This window comes from Asterias amurensis, chromosome 4 (genome assembly GCF_032118995.1).
Source record: "Asterias amurensis chromosome 4, ASM3211899v1".
Lineage (NCBI taxonomy): Eukaryota > Metazoa > Echinodermata > Asteroidea > Forcipulatida > Asteriidae > Asterias > Asterias amurensis.
In genome coordinates this window covers 24407893-24424605 of record NC_092651.1, presented here as the reverse complement: position 1 = coordinate 24424605, position 16713 = coordinate 24407893, and the positions used below count along the sequence as shown (strand labels likewise).

General features: G+C 39.7%; 1 protein-coding gene across 4 annotated transcripts in view; it reads left to right on the top strand.

Annotated features, from left to right (window-relative positions):
- Nucleotides 1-16713, top strand: part of LOC139935954 (histone lysine acetyltransferase CREBBP-like) — a 31899-nt gene that overhangs the window by 11765 nt on the left and 3421 nt on the right. The window contains exons 9-28 of one of the 4 annotated variants that reach the window (XM_071930616.1): nucleotides 53-248; nucleotides 765-1135; nucleotides 1803-1919; nucleotides 2067-2460; nucleotides 2559-2677; nucleotides 4071-4133; nucleotides 4587-4826; nucleotides 5078-5166; nucleotides 5840-5920; nucleotides 7322-7378; nucleotides 8754-8810; nucleotides 9298-9375; nucleotides 9873-9940; nucleotides 10378-10525; nucleotides 10990-11130; nucleotides 11933-12046; nucleotides 12716-12881; nucleotides 13769-13942; nucleotides 14675-14836; nucleotides 15547-15825. In XM_071930616.1, the coding sequence (XP_071786717.1) occupies nucleotides 53-248; nucleotides 765-1135; nucleotides 1803-1919; nucleotides 2067-2460; nucleotides 2559-2677; nucleotides 4071-4133; nucleotides 4587-4826; nucleotides 5078-5166; nucleotides 5840-5920; nucleotides 7322-7378; nucleotides 8754-8810; nucleotides 9298-9375; nucleotides 9873-9940; nucleotides 10378-10525; nucleotides 10990-11130; nucleotides 11933-12046; nucleotides 12716-12881; nucleotides 13769-13942; nucleotides 14675-14836; nucleotides 15547-15825 (3114 nt within the window). Of the gene's footprint in view, nucleotides 1-52; nucleotides 249-764; nucleotides 1136-1802; nucleotides 1920-2066; nucleotides 2461-2558; nucleotides 2678-4070; nucleotides 4134-4586; nucleotides 4827-5077; nucleotides 5167-5839; nucleotides 5921-7138; nucleotides 7199-7321; nucleotides 7379-8753; nucleotides 8811-9297; nucleotides 9376-9872; nucleotides 9941-10377; nucleotides 10526-10989; nucleotides 11131-11932; nucleotides 12047-12715; nucleotides 12882-13768; nucleotides 13943-14674; nucleotides 14837-15546; nucleotides 15826-16713 lie in introns of all 4 variants that reach the window. The other 3 variants (XM_071930615.1, XM_071930619.1, XM_071930617.1) reach the window with 3 other exon arrangements.

Here is a 16713-nt window from a genome sequence, read left to right as displayed (position 1 = left end):
GTGATAAACAAATAAATTATTGATCATTTGCCTTGATCTGTTTGTAACACAGGAGGAGTATTATCACCTCCTGGCCGAGAAGATCTACAAGATCCAGAAGGAGCTCGAGGAGAAGAGGCAGAAGAGGATGCAGGAGACGGGAGGCAGTGCCGCAGCTGGCGGTGTGCCAACGACTGCAGCAGGAGCCCTGGCCCAACTGCAGCAGCAGCAACAGCAGCAGCAGCAGTCGCCACGACTTCCTACTCAGAGTATGTAGAAAATCTATCCACTTGATCTGTGAAACATTAAAAATAATATTAATTTATTGTTGATAAAGCATTAGTGTCAACTGAAATTTGACTTTAGATTGTACAAATAAGATATTAAGTTTCAATGCAATTTTTGCTTTCAGGCATACAAATAAGATATTGGGTTTCAATGCGATTTTTGCTTTCAGGCATACAGTTCCGGTTATTACGTACGATTATTAAGGCCATGTCACACATGGCAACTTTTTTTAGGCATCTTAGGTGCAACCAAGTGCACACAGTGCACAAAAAACACTTTGGCAGCACAAAAGACATTCTTATAACTGCAACTCACTATCCTTGGGAAATATTGAGAAAACTAAATAGTGAATGAAGTTTCTTCTTGGAGATTGCCTGGATCTGGTTGCCTGTTAATCGCCTCGTGTGACATGTCCCTGGAGGTTTGCATGAATGTAGACTACAAGCAAGTATCTTCTTATAAAACACAAACAAATGTTTTTTCTTATCTTTTCCTAGATGGCCCGTTAAGTGTTGCCCCAGCCACCCCTGCACCACCGTCCGTTGGCCCTCCTTCGGTTCCCTCTATGCCAACACCCCCACCCAGCGTGGCCCCTAGTCAGCAGCAGAATCAAGCTCAGACCAACCAGAACCCATTCCTCAACTTCCCCCCACTGCCCAGTGCCGCCAAGCAGCCAGCCCCTAACAAGGGCATGCAGGCCTTGACGTCAAAACCACAACAGCAGCAGCAACAACAGCTTCAACAACAGCAGCAGCAGCAGCAACAGCAACCACCCCAGTCACAGCAGCAGACACAGGTGCAGCAGCCTCAGGCCACGGTCGGGAACCAGGGTGGGAAGCTACAGAACAACAGTAATCCATTACCACAGGTAAGCTAAGCTTCCCTTATCTAGTATTATGGGAACTACTACAATGAACCAAAGTCTCCACACTTCTGGGGAGACGGGTCTTTTTCTTCTGGAACTCTCTACCACTTAATCTAAGATCTTGTCTTTGTATCACAAAGTTCAAATCTCTTCTCAAACTTATCTTATGTCACAGGTTTCCAAGGACTAATTTAGTTGTGTCTGTTTTCTTTTGTTTGGTTTGACTGTGCCTTCAACAGCCAGCAGGATGTGCGCAATACAAGTGTTTATAATATTATAACTACTTCAGGTCGTTGGCTCCTCTTAACCCAGTACCTAAGTTTCCCAACATACCACTAACATCCCAGTCATCAGAATCAAGGAAAAAGAACCATGTCAAAGAACCACTTAAAAGATTGTCCGAAACAAGATTAAATTCAGAACCTTATACAACCAGGGCCCTATTTCATTGCTCTACTCACCCTAACCAAAGAATCGGCGCTTACTGAAGCGTATTCACAGCTTAGCAGGGAGTTTTTTTGCTTACACAGCTAGTGCAGAAATTTGGCACTTGCACAATTTGTAAGCGGAGAATGCGGCGGTTAGCAGAGCCATGAGATTGGAGCATGTTCACTCATAGGCACATTTGAGATGAACCAGAAGTATTTATTATATTCTTTACTCGTTACAGGCAAGTATTGGCCCAACCCCAGTCGCCACGCCACAAACCCCCGCTGTACCCCAGCCGACGCCCACATCCAACAGCAATGGCACAGCAGAGGCTCCTTTGACGGACGGCAAATCTCAGGTAAATATCTTGTATCTGTCCTTAGGTAGCCAAGGTGTTTTATTTTAAAGTTTTCTCATCCTAAAACAGTTTATTTCAATATTGGATCCGAAAAAAGAAAAGAACCATCTGTGGGAGATTAACCGATTTTATAATTTGTTCCTGCAGCCTGTAAGTCTAGGTAAGCAGCCCCCGTCTGCAGAGCAGGTCACTCAGCCACCATCTGAATCCATCACGCCTGCCGCCACGCCTCAGCCTGTTAAGCAAGAAACAGCTCCCACCCCCAAAGGGGGTAAGAAAACGCCAGCACCCGGCAGCATCGAATCAGTTGTCAAGCAAGAGTCTGCAGAGGGAAATCCGTATAACTGCGGGTACAGCTCCAAGCCTGATAGCATGGGCGGAGGAAAGGGCTCAGGCAAAGGAGGCGGGACAGGGACGATTGTCATCAAGAAGGAACCCGCTGACGAGAAGCTGGAGACGGAGGCGGGTCAGTCTAGCAATGATGCCTCGTCGAAGCAAGCTGTCAAGACGGAACCGACAAAGGCACCGAGGTCAAAGAAAAGTAAGTTTGGAGTCATTTAATAATTTTTTCATTTATTGTCACAATATCCACAAAAACTCGGATTTAACTTGACTTTATATAATCCCTGCCCTCTGCAGTTTTCAAGCCGGACGAACTCCGGCAAGCCTTGATGCCTACACTGGAGAAGTTATATCGACAGAATCCAGAGTCCTTGCCGTTCCAGCAACCTGTCGATCCCAAAACGTTACAGATACCGGTTTGTGATAGCTCTCCTTTACTCTTTAGCTGGGAAAGTTCAATAAAAGCACAACTACTCAAACAAGACTAAAAGAAAAAAAACATTTTTTAAAACTCCTTTGGGAGAAAACCTGTTTTTTAAAACTCTGTCATTGATTGTGTTGATGCGTTCTGGTAAAGGTAGGGTCATAGGTTAGGCCGTGTCCGAAACGACGAATTCGGCTACAGCTACGTCTAGATCAGCGCGTCTACCAGTGTTGAAGAATAGCAGACGCGCGCGATCTAGCCGTAGCTGTAGCCGAAGTCTCCGTTTCGGACACGGCCTTAGTTTGTCAATAAAATGTTGACTTCTAGGCAAAGTCATAAAGAAAGATACAGTAAAATGCACACGGGAAAGTTTCAGTTGAATACAGTGTCTTCTTGCTGAGAAAACAGCAAAATCTGTCAGGGTATTTTCATGAGAACATTGAATTCACCCGTATTTAGGGAGTTGATAGTGGGTACAACGGATCTCTGTCCGCAGCATATGCAGAGGACTCAAACGCTCAGACATCTGAGAAACATTTTCTCCTTGAATCGTTTCTCAGATTCCATAACCATTTCAAAACCATATTACTTTGAAGAGAATCCTTTTTTTAAATAGTTTTACTATCAACAGCTGCAGTGCTTCTCACAAAGTAAGTTTTTATGGTCATTCATTTTTGGATTATTTACCAGTTAGTGATCCTACCTTGAAGTGATGCGGAGCCAGATAAAGTTGGCAAGAAAGAAATTCTTTGTTGAATGAAATGTTTTTGACCTCATGAAAACTGTTGAGTCGTTGTGTAAATTCACTTGAGCTTTTCTACTCTTCTCTAAATATCTTCACTTTTCCTTGAAATGATTGTCACGGTTCTCATATGCCACCTTTAAGACCAGCCGTCGATTTTGAAACACGTTACAGTGGCTTAAGTCCGCGAGCTCAAGGTTAATGCTCGAGTTGTGCACCACAACTAAAAAAAAGAAATCTTGCGTAATTACTGACGCTAAAATTTGCAAAAATTGGCTGATGGACTATAATTGGGCTTGTGTCTAAAATGTCCAAAACAAAATTTTTGAGCTGATATTCAGATGGGAAAATATCTGTTCTCAAATAAGGCGTAATTTTGTGTGTGTTTGAAGGCATTTGATAACTGTAGCTACATCATTTTCCATCCTTTGCTGTTGCACATTCTCAGTTTCTATAGTTTAATTAAGCATGGTGGAATGATTTGCCCAACTATGTTAGTGATCTGTAAATTATTGATACCCAAAGGAACCCCCTACCCCTGCAAGAATTCAAAACTCTTTTTGTTGTTGTTGTTGGCATGCCAACACTAGTACCCTGTGGTAATTAGCCAGCTATTGTCTTTGTTTTTGTCAACTACACTCAGCCTAAGAACTCCTCCCCAGTCAACGGAACTCGTGTCAAGAAACCCAACCCCAAACCCTTGGAGGTATGTCTTTTCCACCTTCCGTTACACGTCCGGCTGGACTGGGATCAAGAGGTGGACGATGTATTTTTTTCACCGTTCTCCGTGAGCCGAATCTCTCGAGTTCCTTGCCCAAGACAGTTCATTTTGTTGTCCATAGTCGTTGTCAAGATTGTTTTTGCATGTGTAGATGATCTGTTTGTCTGTTTTTCAGTTAACCCTCCCCTCAAAGCGACTTCAAGTACGTGGAGGGCAGTGTATCAATGTTGCAATTTGCACCAATAATGTGGAACCTAAATACCACTCTTCAAAAGATTTTCTTTTCGGTAGAACACTTGCCTTCAAAGACGAAGGGGAAAAAAAAAACTAAAAAAATTTGGTGCCGCCTAGTTGAAAAGCATCGCATACACTGCCCTTCAAGCGGACTTCATCATAGCAAATATGGATGTGTTGTTTGCTTTGTTTGTCGATTTCCAGGACTACTTCGACATCGTGCGGCAGCCCATGGACCTCTCCACCATCAAGCACAAATTGGACACGGGTGTCTACCAGAACCCCTGGCAGTACGTGGACGACGTGTGGCTGATGCTGGAGAACGCCTGGCTGTACAATCGCAAGACGTCCCGGGTCTACAAATACTGCTCCAAGCTGGCCGAGGTATTTGAGGGTGAGATTGACCCCGTCATGCAGATGTTGGGATACTGCTGCGGACACAAGGTATGCTACCTCTCCTCCTACCTCCTTCATTTTTTATTGTTAATTTAGAGGTTGCCTGCCGAGTTTAGTGCAAACAATATCATCATTTATTGTGAAAACTTAAAGAGTAAATCACAATCACCAAGTGCCCTTACCTTTTATCTTGAGTATAGATGGATTGCATATGACGTCATTGACCACCATCTTTTGATGTCAAACAAAAGACAAATGGTGTAGTGGTTTATGTATTTTGTCTTTTTTTCTTCTAACAGTTTGTATTCCATCCCCAAGTGCTTTGCTGTTACGGCAAACAGCTTTGTACGATCCCACGAGACAATGTGTATTGGAGCTACCAGAACAGGTAAGGCAATTAGATTCACTTCAATAGACCTTGTTTGGCTAACAGGCTAACATGGTCTAGATGGTTTGTACGTATCGTGTTTAGGGACACTAGCCAGCCAGACTAGTCCACTTGCCCTTTAAACAGTCCACTTGCCCTTTAAACAGTCCTCTTTCCTTTTAAACAGTCGGCTTGCCATTTAAACAGTCCGCTTGGCCGTTAAACAGTCCACTTGCCCTTTAAACAGTCAATTTACCCTTTAATAAGTCTGCTTTCCCTTTAAACGGTCCACTTGCCCTTTAAACAGTCCCCTTGGTCTTTAAACAGTCCACTTGCCTTTAAACAGTCCACTTGCCTTTTAACAAGTCTGCTTGCCCTTTAAACAGTCCAATTTCCCTTTAAACAGTCCGCTTTCCCTTTAAACAAGCCAATTGCCCTTTAAACAGTTCGCTTTCCCTTAAACACTCCACTTGCCCTTTAAACAGTCCGCTTTCCTTCAAACACTCCACTTGCCCTTTAACCAGTCAGCTTTCTCTTGGAACAGTTGAAACTGCTCGGAGGAAATTGGTTTTATTGGTCCTTGGTGTTGAAATGAGATTTGTGTAGTGTACCAGTGTTATAGGCACAACCTGCTGAAGGTGATTGTCATGTCTTGAATATGTTCTAACCCTCGCTCGACGTCATCCTTCTCTAGGTATCACTTCTGTGAAAAGTGCTTCAATGAAATTGAGGGTGACTCGGTGACATTGGGTGATGATCCGACGCAGTCACAGACGTAAGTTTTAATTGCTTATTCATCCTGAAACAGAAATGATTAGTTCTATTGTTTTTAAGAGAAAAATTAAAATAAAAATCTTTTTTTTTTTTACTTCTACTGTAATGTTTACATATGAAAGACCACCGCTATAAAAATTATTTTTATGTCTAACAACAATCGGGGAATCCATTGAAGTTTTTCTCCAGAGGAAGTGGACTGTATACTTTGTCACCTTACTAACAGGATTTGTTTCCTCCAAAAATTTGTGGTTCCCAGTAAACATTTTTAGCTACAAGCCCAAATAAAAATTTATAGATTTTCCCCCCAATTTCGAGTCTGGAGATTTGTTTCAGTTGTGCATTACAAGAAAGGTTGTTGCTTTTGGTAATTAAATTTCATTCCATCAGCTGTTGGAAATGGTTATGAGCTGACACTATGATAATGAGAAAGATTTTGATTTTATTTTTATTTTGTTATATATAAATGTTTTTAAGTTGTGGTGGAAATTCATCATAGAAAGTTGAGCTTATTGAAAAACAATGTGTTTAATTCAACTTAATTAATTTGATTGCTTATTTTATATTCCTAACTTATTAAGCAGGCAGGCCCTATAACAAGAGCACTCTGCACAATTGCTAAAACTGGAAGTTCACCCGGATCTCAGACAAAAGTGTCAAATTTCATTTATGCGAGCGTTAGTTTACTAATGCATGTACTACTGCTGTTTGGCGCACCGATGCGTTTGAATGCTTGTCTGACATCCGGATATTTTGAGCTGAAGTGTAAAAAATTGTGAAGTGTACTATTTGTCATCTTCCTAATTTTGGTATTACATTGTCTATGATATTTGTGCATTGTTATACTGCTTTGACCCAAAGCAGGAAAAAAAAAAAGTGTTTTTGGCCCTCTCCCCCACCTATTAATCGTCTTACCCACTCGGTTCAGAGATGGGCTTAAGAGGAAAACAAACTATTCTTTGGGTGAAGGACAAATTTGTCACCCCTTTTCAAACAAGTTAAAGATCGGCCTAGAAAGAGTGTAACAATAAATTTGATAAAATAAAATTCAATTGCCTTTGAAGTGAGTAGAGAAAACAATAGAAAAATTGTTGTTTTGATGTGAAAGGAAAACACTCTGGCAAACAAGGAAATCGAAAGAAGAAGAAAAATCGATCATGCCCACTCTTCCCTTCTTTTATATTTCCTGACCAAATGAAATGTTTGCAACCAAAAACAGGTTCTGGTGGATGGCCACTGAATTCCAGAGGTTCAACTCTACTTCTAAGCAACTAAAAAGGTTAATAATAAATACCCCGACACTGCCCCTACCCCTCCCCCAACCTACTTACAATACAAACTCCACCGTATTGTAAGTGCCTTAACGTTAAAAAACTAATGTTTACCACTACACCCCCAACAGGTTCTGGTGGATGGGAAAAGATCAGAGATTCTCCTCCTCCTCTAAGCATCTTGCAAGGTTAATATCACATTTGACTCATGTCCATTAGGCTTCACATAACGTTAGGTTCCTTTGCCGCCACCTAGGGGGCGGATGTTATTGACTCGAGCAAAGACAGAAGGTGTAAAAGAAGTGATTTTGTTTGAAGGGTTTGGGTACTTTTTTGTATTCAGGCACAAATGCCTATGGATTCACACTAAACTTACTAGGTTTAAAGGGTTTATGTACTTTTTTTCTAACACAAAACACACTTTCCTTAAAGGCAGTGGACACTATTGGTAATTGTCAAAGACTAGCCTTCACAGTTGGTGTATCTCAACATATGCATAGAATAACAAACTTGTGAAAATTTGAGCTCAATCGGTCATCGAACTTGCGAGATAACTACGAAAGAAAAAACACCCTTGTCACACAAAGTTGTGTGCTTTCAGATGCTTGATTTCAAGACCTCAAGTTTTAAACTTGAGGTCTCAAAATCAAATTTGTGGAAAATTACTTCTTTCTCCAAAACTAGGTCACTTCAGTGGGAGCTGTTTCTCACAATTTTTTATACTATCAACAGCTCCCCATTCCTCGTTTCCATGTAAGGTTTTATGCCAATAATTATTTTGAGTAATTACCAAATTAAATTGCCCTTTAAGCTTTTTTTTGTTGGCAGCTGGCCATCCTTACATTTGGAACTACCCACCTACCAATCCCTGGTGTCTGGTTGGAAAATTTCGCTTTCATCTTCAGAAAAGTTAATTTGAGTTTTTCAATGTGTGGTTCTTGTCTGTGTTTATGTTATTTTTCCACTAATTTTGGCTATTCAAAATCATATCAATTTAATTAAAATTTTTATCTCTATAAAAATACTGGATTAAATTTCTTTGTTTTTGTTTGTTTTACTTCTTATTTTTATCAAAGTTTTTGAAAGTTGCTGTCTTGTAGAGTACGGTTAGTTTTCTAACCTTACTCGTCTCATTTATTCAGGAGAATGTCTGTTAAAATGTCTGTATTCTGATTTGAGGGCCTCAGAAAAAAATCGGCCAAATTTGTTTCAAATTTGGCTGAAAAACGGCCTATACTCTTATGATATGTAGGTCAGTATTTATACTCATTCAAATTTGCCTACTTTTTCCTAAGGGCCAAAAATCATGCCCGTTTCTTGTATTCTCCATAAAGCAAATGAAACATCATCATCTCTAAATGCAGGCGTGCAACTTCTCCTCTGTTTTTTATTAATGAGTATGGTAGATACTAGGCCTTAGCTTTCGATCCAGACCGGACCTTCTTCAGAGGCTCTGTTTTTACATTATTTATAATAAAGCAAAAAATTGAACTCTCGTCATAGAAAACTGAAAAACACTCCTAATATCAGTTTTTCTACCACACCGTTTTTACCCAAATGCAGTACTATCAAGAAGGAGAACTTTGTGAAGATGAAAAACGACAACCTTGATCCTGAGCCGTAAGTTTCACTTTCTTGTTCTTACAATCTTTCCTCATTAAAGATAATAATGACCAGTTGTTATCAGTCTATCTGCAGCGCGTGCGATGGTGAGAAAAATTCCTGAATTTTATCTGCACAAAAAAACATGGGTATTGGTGTGTGACCTCGGTATAAATATTTAGTTTATCAAAAGTGCTTGTGGAATTCATTCTTTTTCAGCCTTTTCTGAAAAGTATTGACAGAAATTTTGTACCAGTAAATTGAAAGGAAGAGCACACAGTCGTTTTGTATGAAAACAAATCGGTGCAGGAGAACTTTATGACATTTAATCCTGCTTAGCACAACACTGATAAGCAAGTTAATGAGGAGCAGTTGGGCTCAATACATGAAGTTTTGTTCCCCGTCCTGTAACTCATTTCTGCTAAGCAGGGTTGTAAATGCTCAGCAGCATTTTAAAACTTTTGTGACTTGACCTATTTTAACATGATTGTATTTATCTTTTCAGGTTTGTGGACTGCTTAGAGTGTGGTAGAAAGCTCCACGTCATCTGTGTTCTGAACAATGACATCATTTGGCCAGAAGGGTAAGTCCCTGCATTCCTTTTTTTTTCACCAAAATGGTTGGATAGGAGTATATTGTGTACATTAATAAACATTGCTGACATGCAGTAAGAAATTAAGTAATAAACCACAAGGGAAACTGACGGGGTTGATTTTTGAATAACTTGAGGTTGAACAGAGACGAGTTTACTTAAGTGGGATATGAACCAACAACCTCGGGACTGACGTGCTATGTTGTCCGTCTCCTTGTTTTGTCAATATCTTTGTTCTTGAATATTCCAGTCAGAAACCATTCAACTGTATAGCCATGGATCACACCCAAGTTTAAGATACAACCTGGAAAGCAGCAGCAGAGGGATCATCTTAAAGGGTCTTTGTACTCTTTGAAACACAAAATACAAAGTCCACAGATTTACATAAAATTTACACTGTTTGAAGATAATGACATGCAGTTATTTCAATCGATAGCGATAACCCACTTGCTGTTTTTAAACATGGTCTTTTTGTTTCTCCACTGTAGCTTCGTTTGTGACGGCTGTCGGAAAGCCAAAATCATCAAGAAGAAGGAGAACAAGTATACGGCTAAAAGTAAGTCTCGCTATTGCAGAAACTTTATCAATGATGTCCCTTTATTTAGTTTTTGTTGTTTTTGTATTGCAACAATTTTAGCTTTGTATCAGTAGTCTGTTGTATGGTACCTAATCGTGAATGCGTCTACACAATACACAATACACAATCAACCTTCCAACTAGCTGAGCCCAATTTCAAAGAGCTGCTGTAGGAGAAAATATTGCTTAACAATTTTCTGCTAAGCAGAAATGAGCAGGATACCAGTCACAAGAGTTTGGCTGTTGACTTTTTTCCAGCAAGCATTCCATTTTAAAGCGCTGAGCTTTATAGTCTACCGTACAGTAATTAAAGTAGTAGGTCAAATTTTATAGGTAAAATTCTAATACTTAGAAAGAAAAAAAACATGGATATTTGCTAACAGATTTTATTTATCTCTCCACCCCATCCTCTTGCAGAGCTTCCAACATCAAAGCTTGGTACGCACTTAGAAAACAGAGTGAATAAGTTCTTGCAGTGTCGCAACACAGGTGCAGGGGAGGTGACAATCAGGGTGCTGTCCAGCTCGGAAAAGACGGTTGAAGTCAAGCCGGGAATGAGGAACCGGTAAGGAAACCATCTTGAAACGTGGCGAAGACGACATGTTTTACAAAGGCATGCAACTTGTCCGTAGATAAGCATTTTTCCACGTTTCATGAAAAAGAAATCAGTGGTTACAAAAAAAAACTTTGCCACTATGTGTTTTTGGTCTACTGGCTACAGTACCGGTCGTCCATTGGAGGGTTAAATATGATAAAAACACTTGCATATTCTTTGAGTGTGGCAGCTGTAGCACTTGTACTTGTATGTCCTTGTAGTAATTTTTTCAGGTATATTGCATTTCTGAACTTTTTATAGATAATTTTATTGGCAGACTGAACCTTAAGATTTTATGGGTCTGTTCTTCTACGAATCTATTTTATGTTTTAGTGGTTCCTCTTTTGTGTCTCATTTTATTGAGTTTGTGGGGGAACTAAAAAAAAAAAAAAAATTTGAAGTAATTTGAAGTGTGCGTTTCTTTTCTTTCCAAGGTTTGGAGACGATTTACCGGAAACGTTTCCATATCGAGCGAAAGCGCTGTTTGCCTTTGAGGAGATAGACGGAACAGACGTGTGTTTTTTCGGCATGCATGTTCAGGAGTATGGTTCGGAGTGTCTCAGGCCAAATCAGAGGTAGGCTACCAGTCTGGTATTTTATTGCTTTTAATCTGTCAGGAGAAAAGGAAAATTATATAAAAAATATTTAAAAGACTCAGAATCTCTCCAAAATAAAACTGTATATGTGAACTGACTGGGTAAATAAACACCCCAAAGGAAGATATTAAAAACAAAAAAGTGAGACTGCCAACATATGGGCTTGATTGCTCAGTTCGTCGAGCGAAGAAAGGGGGGCTCGAAACTTGTTCAGCTGTTAATTTATATTTTACAACTAATTTTTTGTGGTAAACTTGACACAAAATGTAAAACTTCCCATATGACCACTGTAGTATCTTGCCTGCCAGAACGGCTGTAGAAAGTACAAGGTCACTCTAATTTTGGTGGGCACTTTTTCAAGGAGCCATAAAACCTATGGCCTTCAAATTTCTCCTTTACACATGAACATTAAGAGTTAAATTTTTGTAACATGAATGGTTTTCTGATTAATTAATTATTAATCATTATTATAATGAATATTCAGTCCGAAGTTATTTGGGTCAGGCATGATATTTGTTCTCACCGAAATCTAATTTATAATTTTATTTTTTACTCTTGGAAAATCATTTAAATCCTTAAAGTAGGCTTGAAAAGTCCATGAAACGCTCTATACCATTTGTATATCCGCCCTTGTACTTGGAACAAATTTCCACTTTTGCCCCCAAAATTTAAAATCATACCTGAGGACGGCACCCTGCTATAAATCAGCAGTGACCTTTCAAGAAGTCTGATTCCTAACATCGATATTGTTTTTATCTTTTTCCCCATTCCTCTTGTACAGGCGTGTGTATATATCTTATTTAGACAGCGTTCACTTCTTCCAGCCTCGAGCTTACCGTACCGCAGTATACCATGAAATCCTTATCGGCTACCTTGACTATTGCAAGTTACTAGGGTAGGTAGCAAAGTGATGCTTGACAATTCGATTTATTGTTTTGAATCTTTGCCGTGTTTGGAAATTTAAACTCATTGACTTTTATTAGTTATAAGAGAAGAGGGTCCGGGATAATGACCTGCCTGAGTAGACTTAAAGCCCGGTTCATACTTCCTGTCTCATGGCTGATTTTGCAGCTGTTTCGCAGGAGTTTAGCACAAGTCAACTGATGCAAGTTATTCGTTGCGAATTTGTGGCGTCAAAATTCGTCTAGCTTTAGCAGGAAGTATAAACTGGGCTTTCGTCATAAAAATTTTGTTAAAGTATTTTCAGCAAAACAGCTTTCTTTATGAGTTGCAATTTTGTACAAGGTTTGTTTGAAACGAAACGAGGCCATAGGCGCAGCCACTAAAAGTGGTGGCAGTTGATGCCTATAGCCTCATTTTTGGTAAGAATTATGACGTCGTGCATGAATTTTAAGACAGGTGTTCAGGAGTGCACTGTTTGGTTTGGGGATATACACACAAATTCACCCAGAGCTATTAGTGTCATAGTATTGTGTCCACCATCTTAAAACGGCGTGTGGGGTTCCTGGCTAGTACATTGATTAAGTTAATTTTGTCCAAGAATTCTTACCTTCACAACCAGTATGAACGAATACAAAATGGAATGTACTGTTTACTTTTCTAGGTATGAATGGGCACATATCTGGGCGTGTCCACCCAGTGAAGGGGATGACTACATCTTTCATTGTCATCCTCCGGAGCAGAAAATCCCCAAACCCAAAAGGCTGCAGGAGTGGTATCGGAAGATGCTGGACAAGTCTGTCACTGATAAAGTCGTTGTAGACTTTAAGGTGAGTGCTTTCATTTGCTGCTGCTACTAGGTTTTGATTTTTGTCTTAAAATGTTTCTTTTGCAATAGTATTCGCCAAAATGAAAGAATAAAGCCTGTTGAGAATGAATTTGACTCTCATTATGACAAGATCGCTGAAACTGGTCAACTTATTACCTTCTTTACAACAGGAATGTTGTTATTAGAGGACAGCAAAACAAAGAAACACAAAGCAGGAATGAGATTCAGGACTTCAGGCCCCAATTCCATAAAGCCTATAAGCGCAAAACGTGCTTAGAACCAAAAACATTTGCTTAGCAAAAATACAATACCAGCCAGAACACTATACAGTTACCATTGCTGCGACTGGTACCATGGTCGTTTCATGCTTAGCCAAGACACTTGTTAAGCAGAATCTGTTGCCTAACAGCTTTATGAAATCTGGCCCAGAATGTGCTCTTCATAAGCAGAACCTCTTTATAAGAGTGCTCTTGATAACAAGGGATATGACTGGTGTGTGGTGTAACCCGTTTACTTTGCACTGAGGCAAGTTTTAAACCAACTCCAAATTTCACTGCCAATTAAAGATTTTGAGCCATGTGAGAACTTGTTGTGATGCACACATTTTAAAATCTCACTGATTATGGACACTTTTTCCCTACTAAGAAGACATAAGAAAACTTTATTAATCTCACAAAAGAAAGAAATTACATTGCTGACTAGTTTAAAAAGTACCCCAAATATCAAAAAGTAACAACATGCAGATACAAAAATAGCACAACAAATATATATTTGTTTAATGTAATTCTAAATATCTCCCTGGTTGTTGTACAAAATCTCCCTGCAAGACGCAACTGTTGCCAGCTCTCCAGCCAAATTCAACTGGATTATTTTTGTCCTACTTCTCAGGATATTCTCAAGTCGGCGATGGACGACGGAATAACGTGTGCGACGGAGCTGCCCTACTTCGAGGGTGACTTCTGGCCTAATGTCTTAGAGGAGAGTATCAAGGAGCTGGATCAAGAGGAGGAGGAGAGACAGAAAGCTGCCGAGAAAGCAGCCGCGGCCAGCACAGGAGAGGAGGTAAGGGAGTTTGTGTTTTCAAACGCAGTGGACGCTATTGGTAATTACTCAAAACAATTGTTAGCATAAAACTTACTTGGCAGAGAGCTTTTGATAATAAAAAACATTGTGAGAAACGGCTCCCTCTGAAGTAACGTAGTTTTCAAGAAAGAAGTAATTTCTCAGTAAAATATTTGAATTGATTGTGAAACTTCACTCCTGAGGTCCCGGAATCAAGCATTTGAAAGCACACAACTTCGTGTGACAAGTGTGTTTTTTCTTCCATTATTATCTTGCAACTTCAACGACCAATTGAGTTCCAATTTGCACAGGTTTGTTATTTTGTGCATATGTTGAACTACACGAAGTGAATAGACTGGTCTTTGACAATTACCAATAGTGTCCAGTGCCTTTTAATGTTTCACTTTTCATTTCCTGTCTTATGTGAAAATCAACACTAGCTGGTAAAAAATCTGTAACGTGGGCTTCATCCTCCTGGTCCCAGTTTCTTAGAGTTTCTTAAGCACAAAATATTGCATGGTAGTTTGGCTGGTAACCTTATTCTGGTAAGCATAATTTTGTTGTGCTTAGCATCTTTTTGTGCTGAAGTAGTTCTACTAAATTGTGCCCTGGTAGACCTTGTGTGGTTCTTCCAACCGAACAGGTTATTCAAGAACTCAACTTTTTTCATCACAAGGTTTCTGAAATGCCTTCACCCATTAACAATTGTCTTGGGTTATTTCTTTATCAAAGCAAACGGTCCCGATCGGCAGTAAGAAGTCTCAGAAGAAGTGCAAGAAAAACAACAAGAGCAAGAGCAGCAGTAACCGCAAGAACAATAAGAAGACTAACTTTCCACAGCAGGGCAGCGACTTATCGCAAAAGATCTTCTCTACGATGGAGAAACATCGAGAGGTAAACATAACATTTATTTTTTTCTGAACTTGACTGAAAAAGACATCCTGTGGATTTCTCTTTTTCCTCAATACATTATGTAATCCTTCATTTTGTTACTAAGTCGTATGCCTGGAATTAAATTCACGGTCATTTTCATTTTGCATTGGGCTTGTAGAAAATTGGAAAACCCTTGAATAGGCACCACGGCCAAGTCCAGGGCAAGAGGCCATGGTCTATTTATGTGTTCATGCATAATATCGCAAACTCTTCTCAGACAGATTCAGAGAATAAATAGTCTAGGTACTACTTAAAGTATTAAATGGAATCATATCTTAAATCCATCACAGTGTCGAGAAAATACTGTGAGACAGACATTCGGAATTGTTTCAGAAACATATAAACATGTACTCTGTTACATTGGAAGCATTTGAAAAAATGTCAATTCATGACTTGACCTTTGCTCTGACTATTTTAATTTTTTAGTGTAAGTAGGTCAGATCTTGCAGCCGATTGTGGCCGCTATTTGTGTATTGGTTCAAGCCGTTTATGGCCCCTATGGTCTCTAAAGGGTTTAACAGACTTTTTTATGAAACGTACGATACTTTTGCTTAATATAATGATAAAACAGGTTCAGAAGATGGAACATAAAATTAAACATCTTGATGGGTAGCATCCAAGCTTAAGGTGTCATGTTCTCAACAAACTTGTTGTCTTTTTGTCTCTGCCAGGTTTTCTTTGTCATCAGGCTGGTGCCGAACACCGGCGTCAATCAGGAACCCATCCAGGACCCCGACCCCATGATCTCTTGCGATTTGATGGACGGGCGAGACGCTTTCCTGACGCTGGCACGGGAGAAGCATTACGAGTTCTCCTCCCTACGACGGGCTAAGTACTCCACTATGTGTATGCTCTGTGAGCTGCACAACCAGGGACAGGACCGCTTTGTGTATACATGCAACGAGTGCAAGCATCATGTGGAGACTAGATATCATTGCACTGTTTGTGACGTAAGTTTCACTCCTTATTTTCAACTAATTGTTTCTTTTTTCACCAAGAACTTGAAGTAAGTTTGTTTTGATAGATATAAACAATTCACTGATCAAAATGTTGAGTTGGTACTCACAGGTTCTTTTCACACCCAACGCTACTCAAAAGAGATTTACACACGGTTCTACTGCAAACCTCGCCTAATAATCAATACATACAGCATTTATTATCTTTTTCCCCTATCCACTCGTTCCCCCCCCCCCTCAAAATAAAAGAAGAGGGGTAAAAACATTGAAATTAAATGTCTGAAACATTTTAAGCATTGTTGGAATACCAGGTGAGCATCACTGTGGATCCATCTTGAAATCAATGGAACGGGTCTCACGCAGTCAAAGTTTGATGAAAAATAAAGAGCTTGTTTTGTTGTTATGGTCATATTTCCCCCTTTGACCTTCATGCATCATATTTGCAACAACAAAAAAACACATATCTGATGATGGTTAATCTGGATGTGGTGTATTTACAAATTTTGCCATGAGTGTTGATCAAACCCATGTTTACAAGCGCCATTATGAAAATATACCGTATTGCATCTTGGGAGAGTAGAGTTAGGGAAAAATTATGAATTAACAAAGGGGTATCACAAAGTTGATCCCCAGGGTTGCGTTTCCGCGCACGTAACAAATAACTGTTTTGGTCAATGGCCAGTGATCAACCAGTGGGCATTTCAACTGAAATAGTTATTGGTTTACATCCCCTAAACACCACCTAGATAACCCTGGAAAATCTCAAGCCTAATATTGAGTTACTGCCTAGTTAGTTTTGCATTCCTCCCTTAGCTATGTCAAGTTGCTGAGTAAATGAGGTGGTGTATCTGTAACTTTGCCAGGTTTATATGTTGTGTGAGA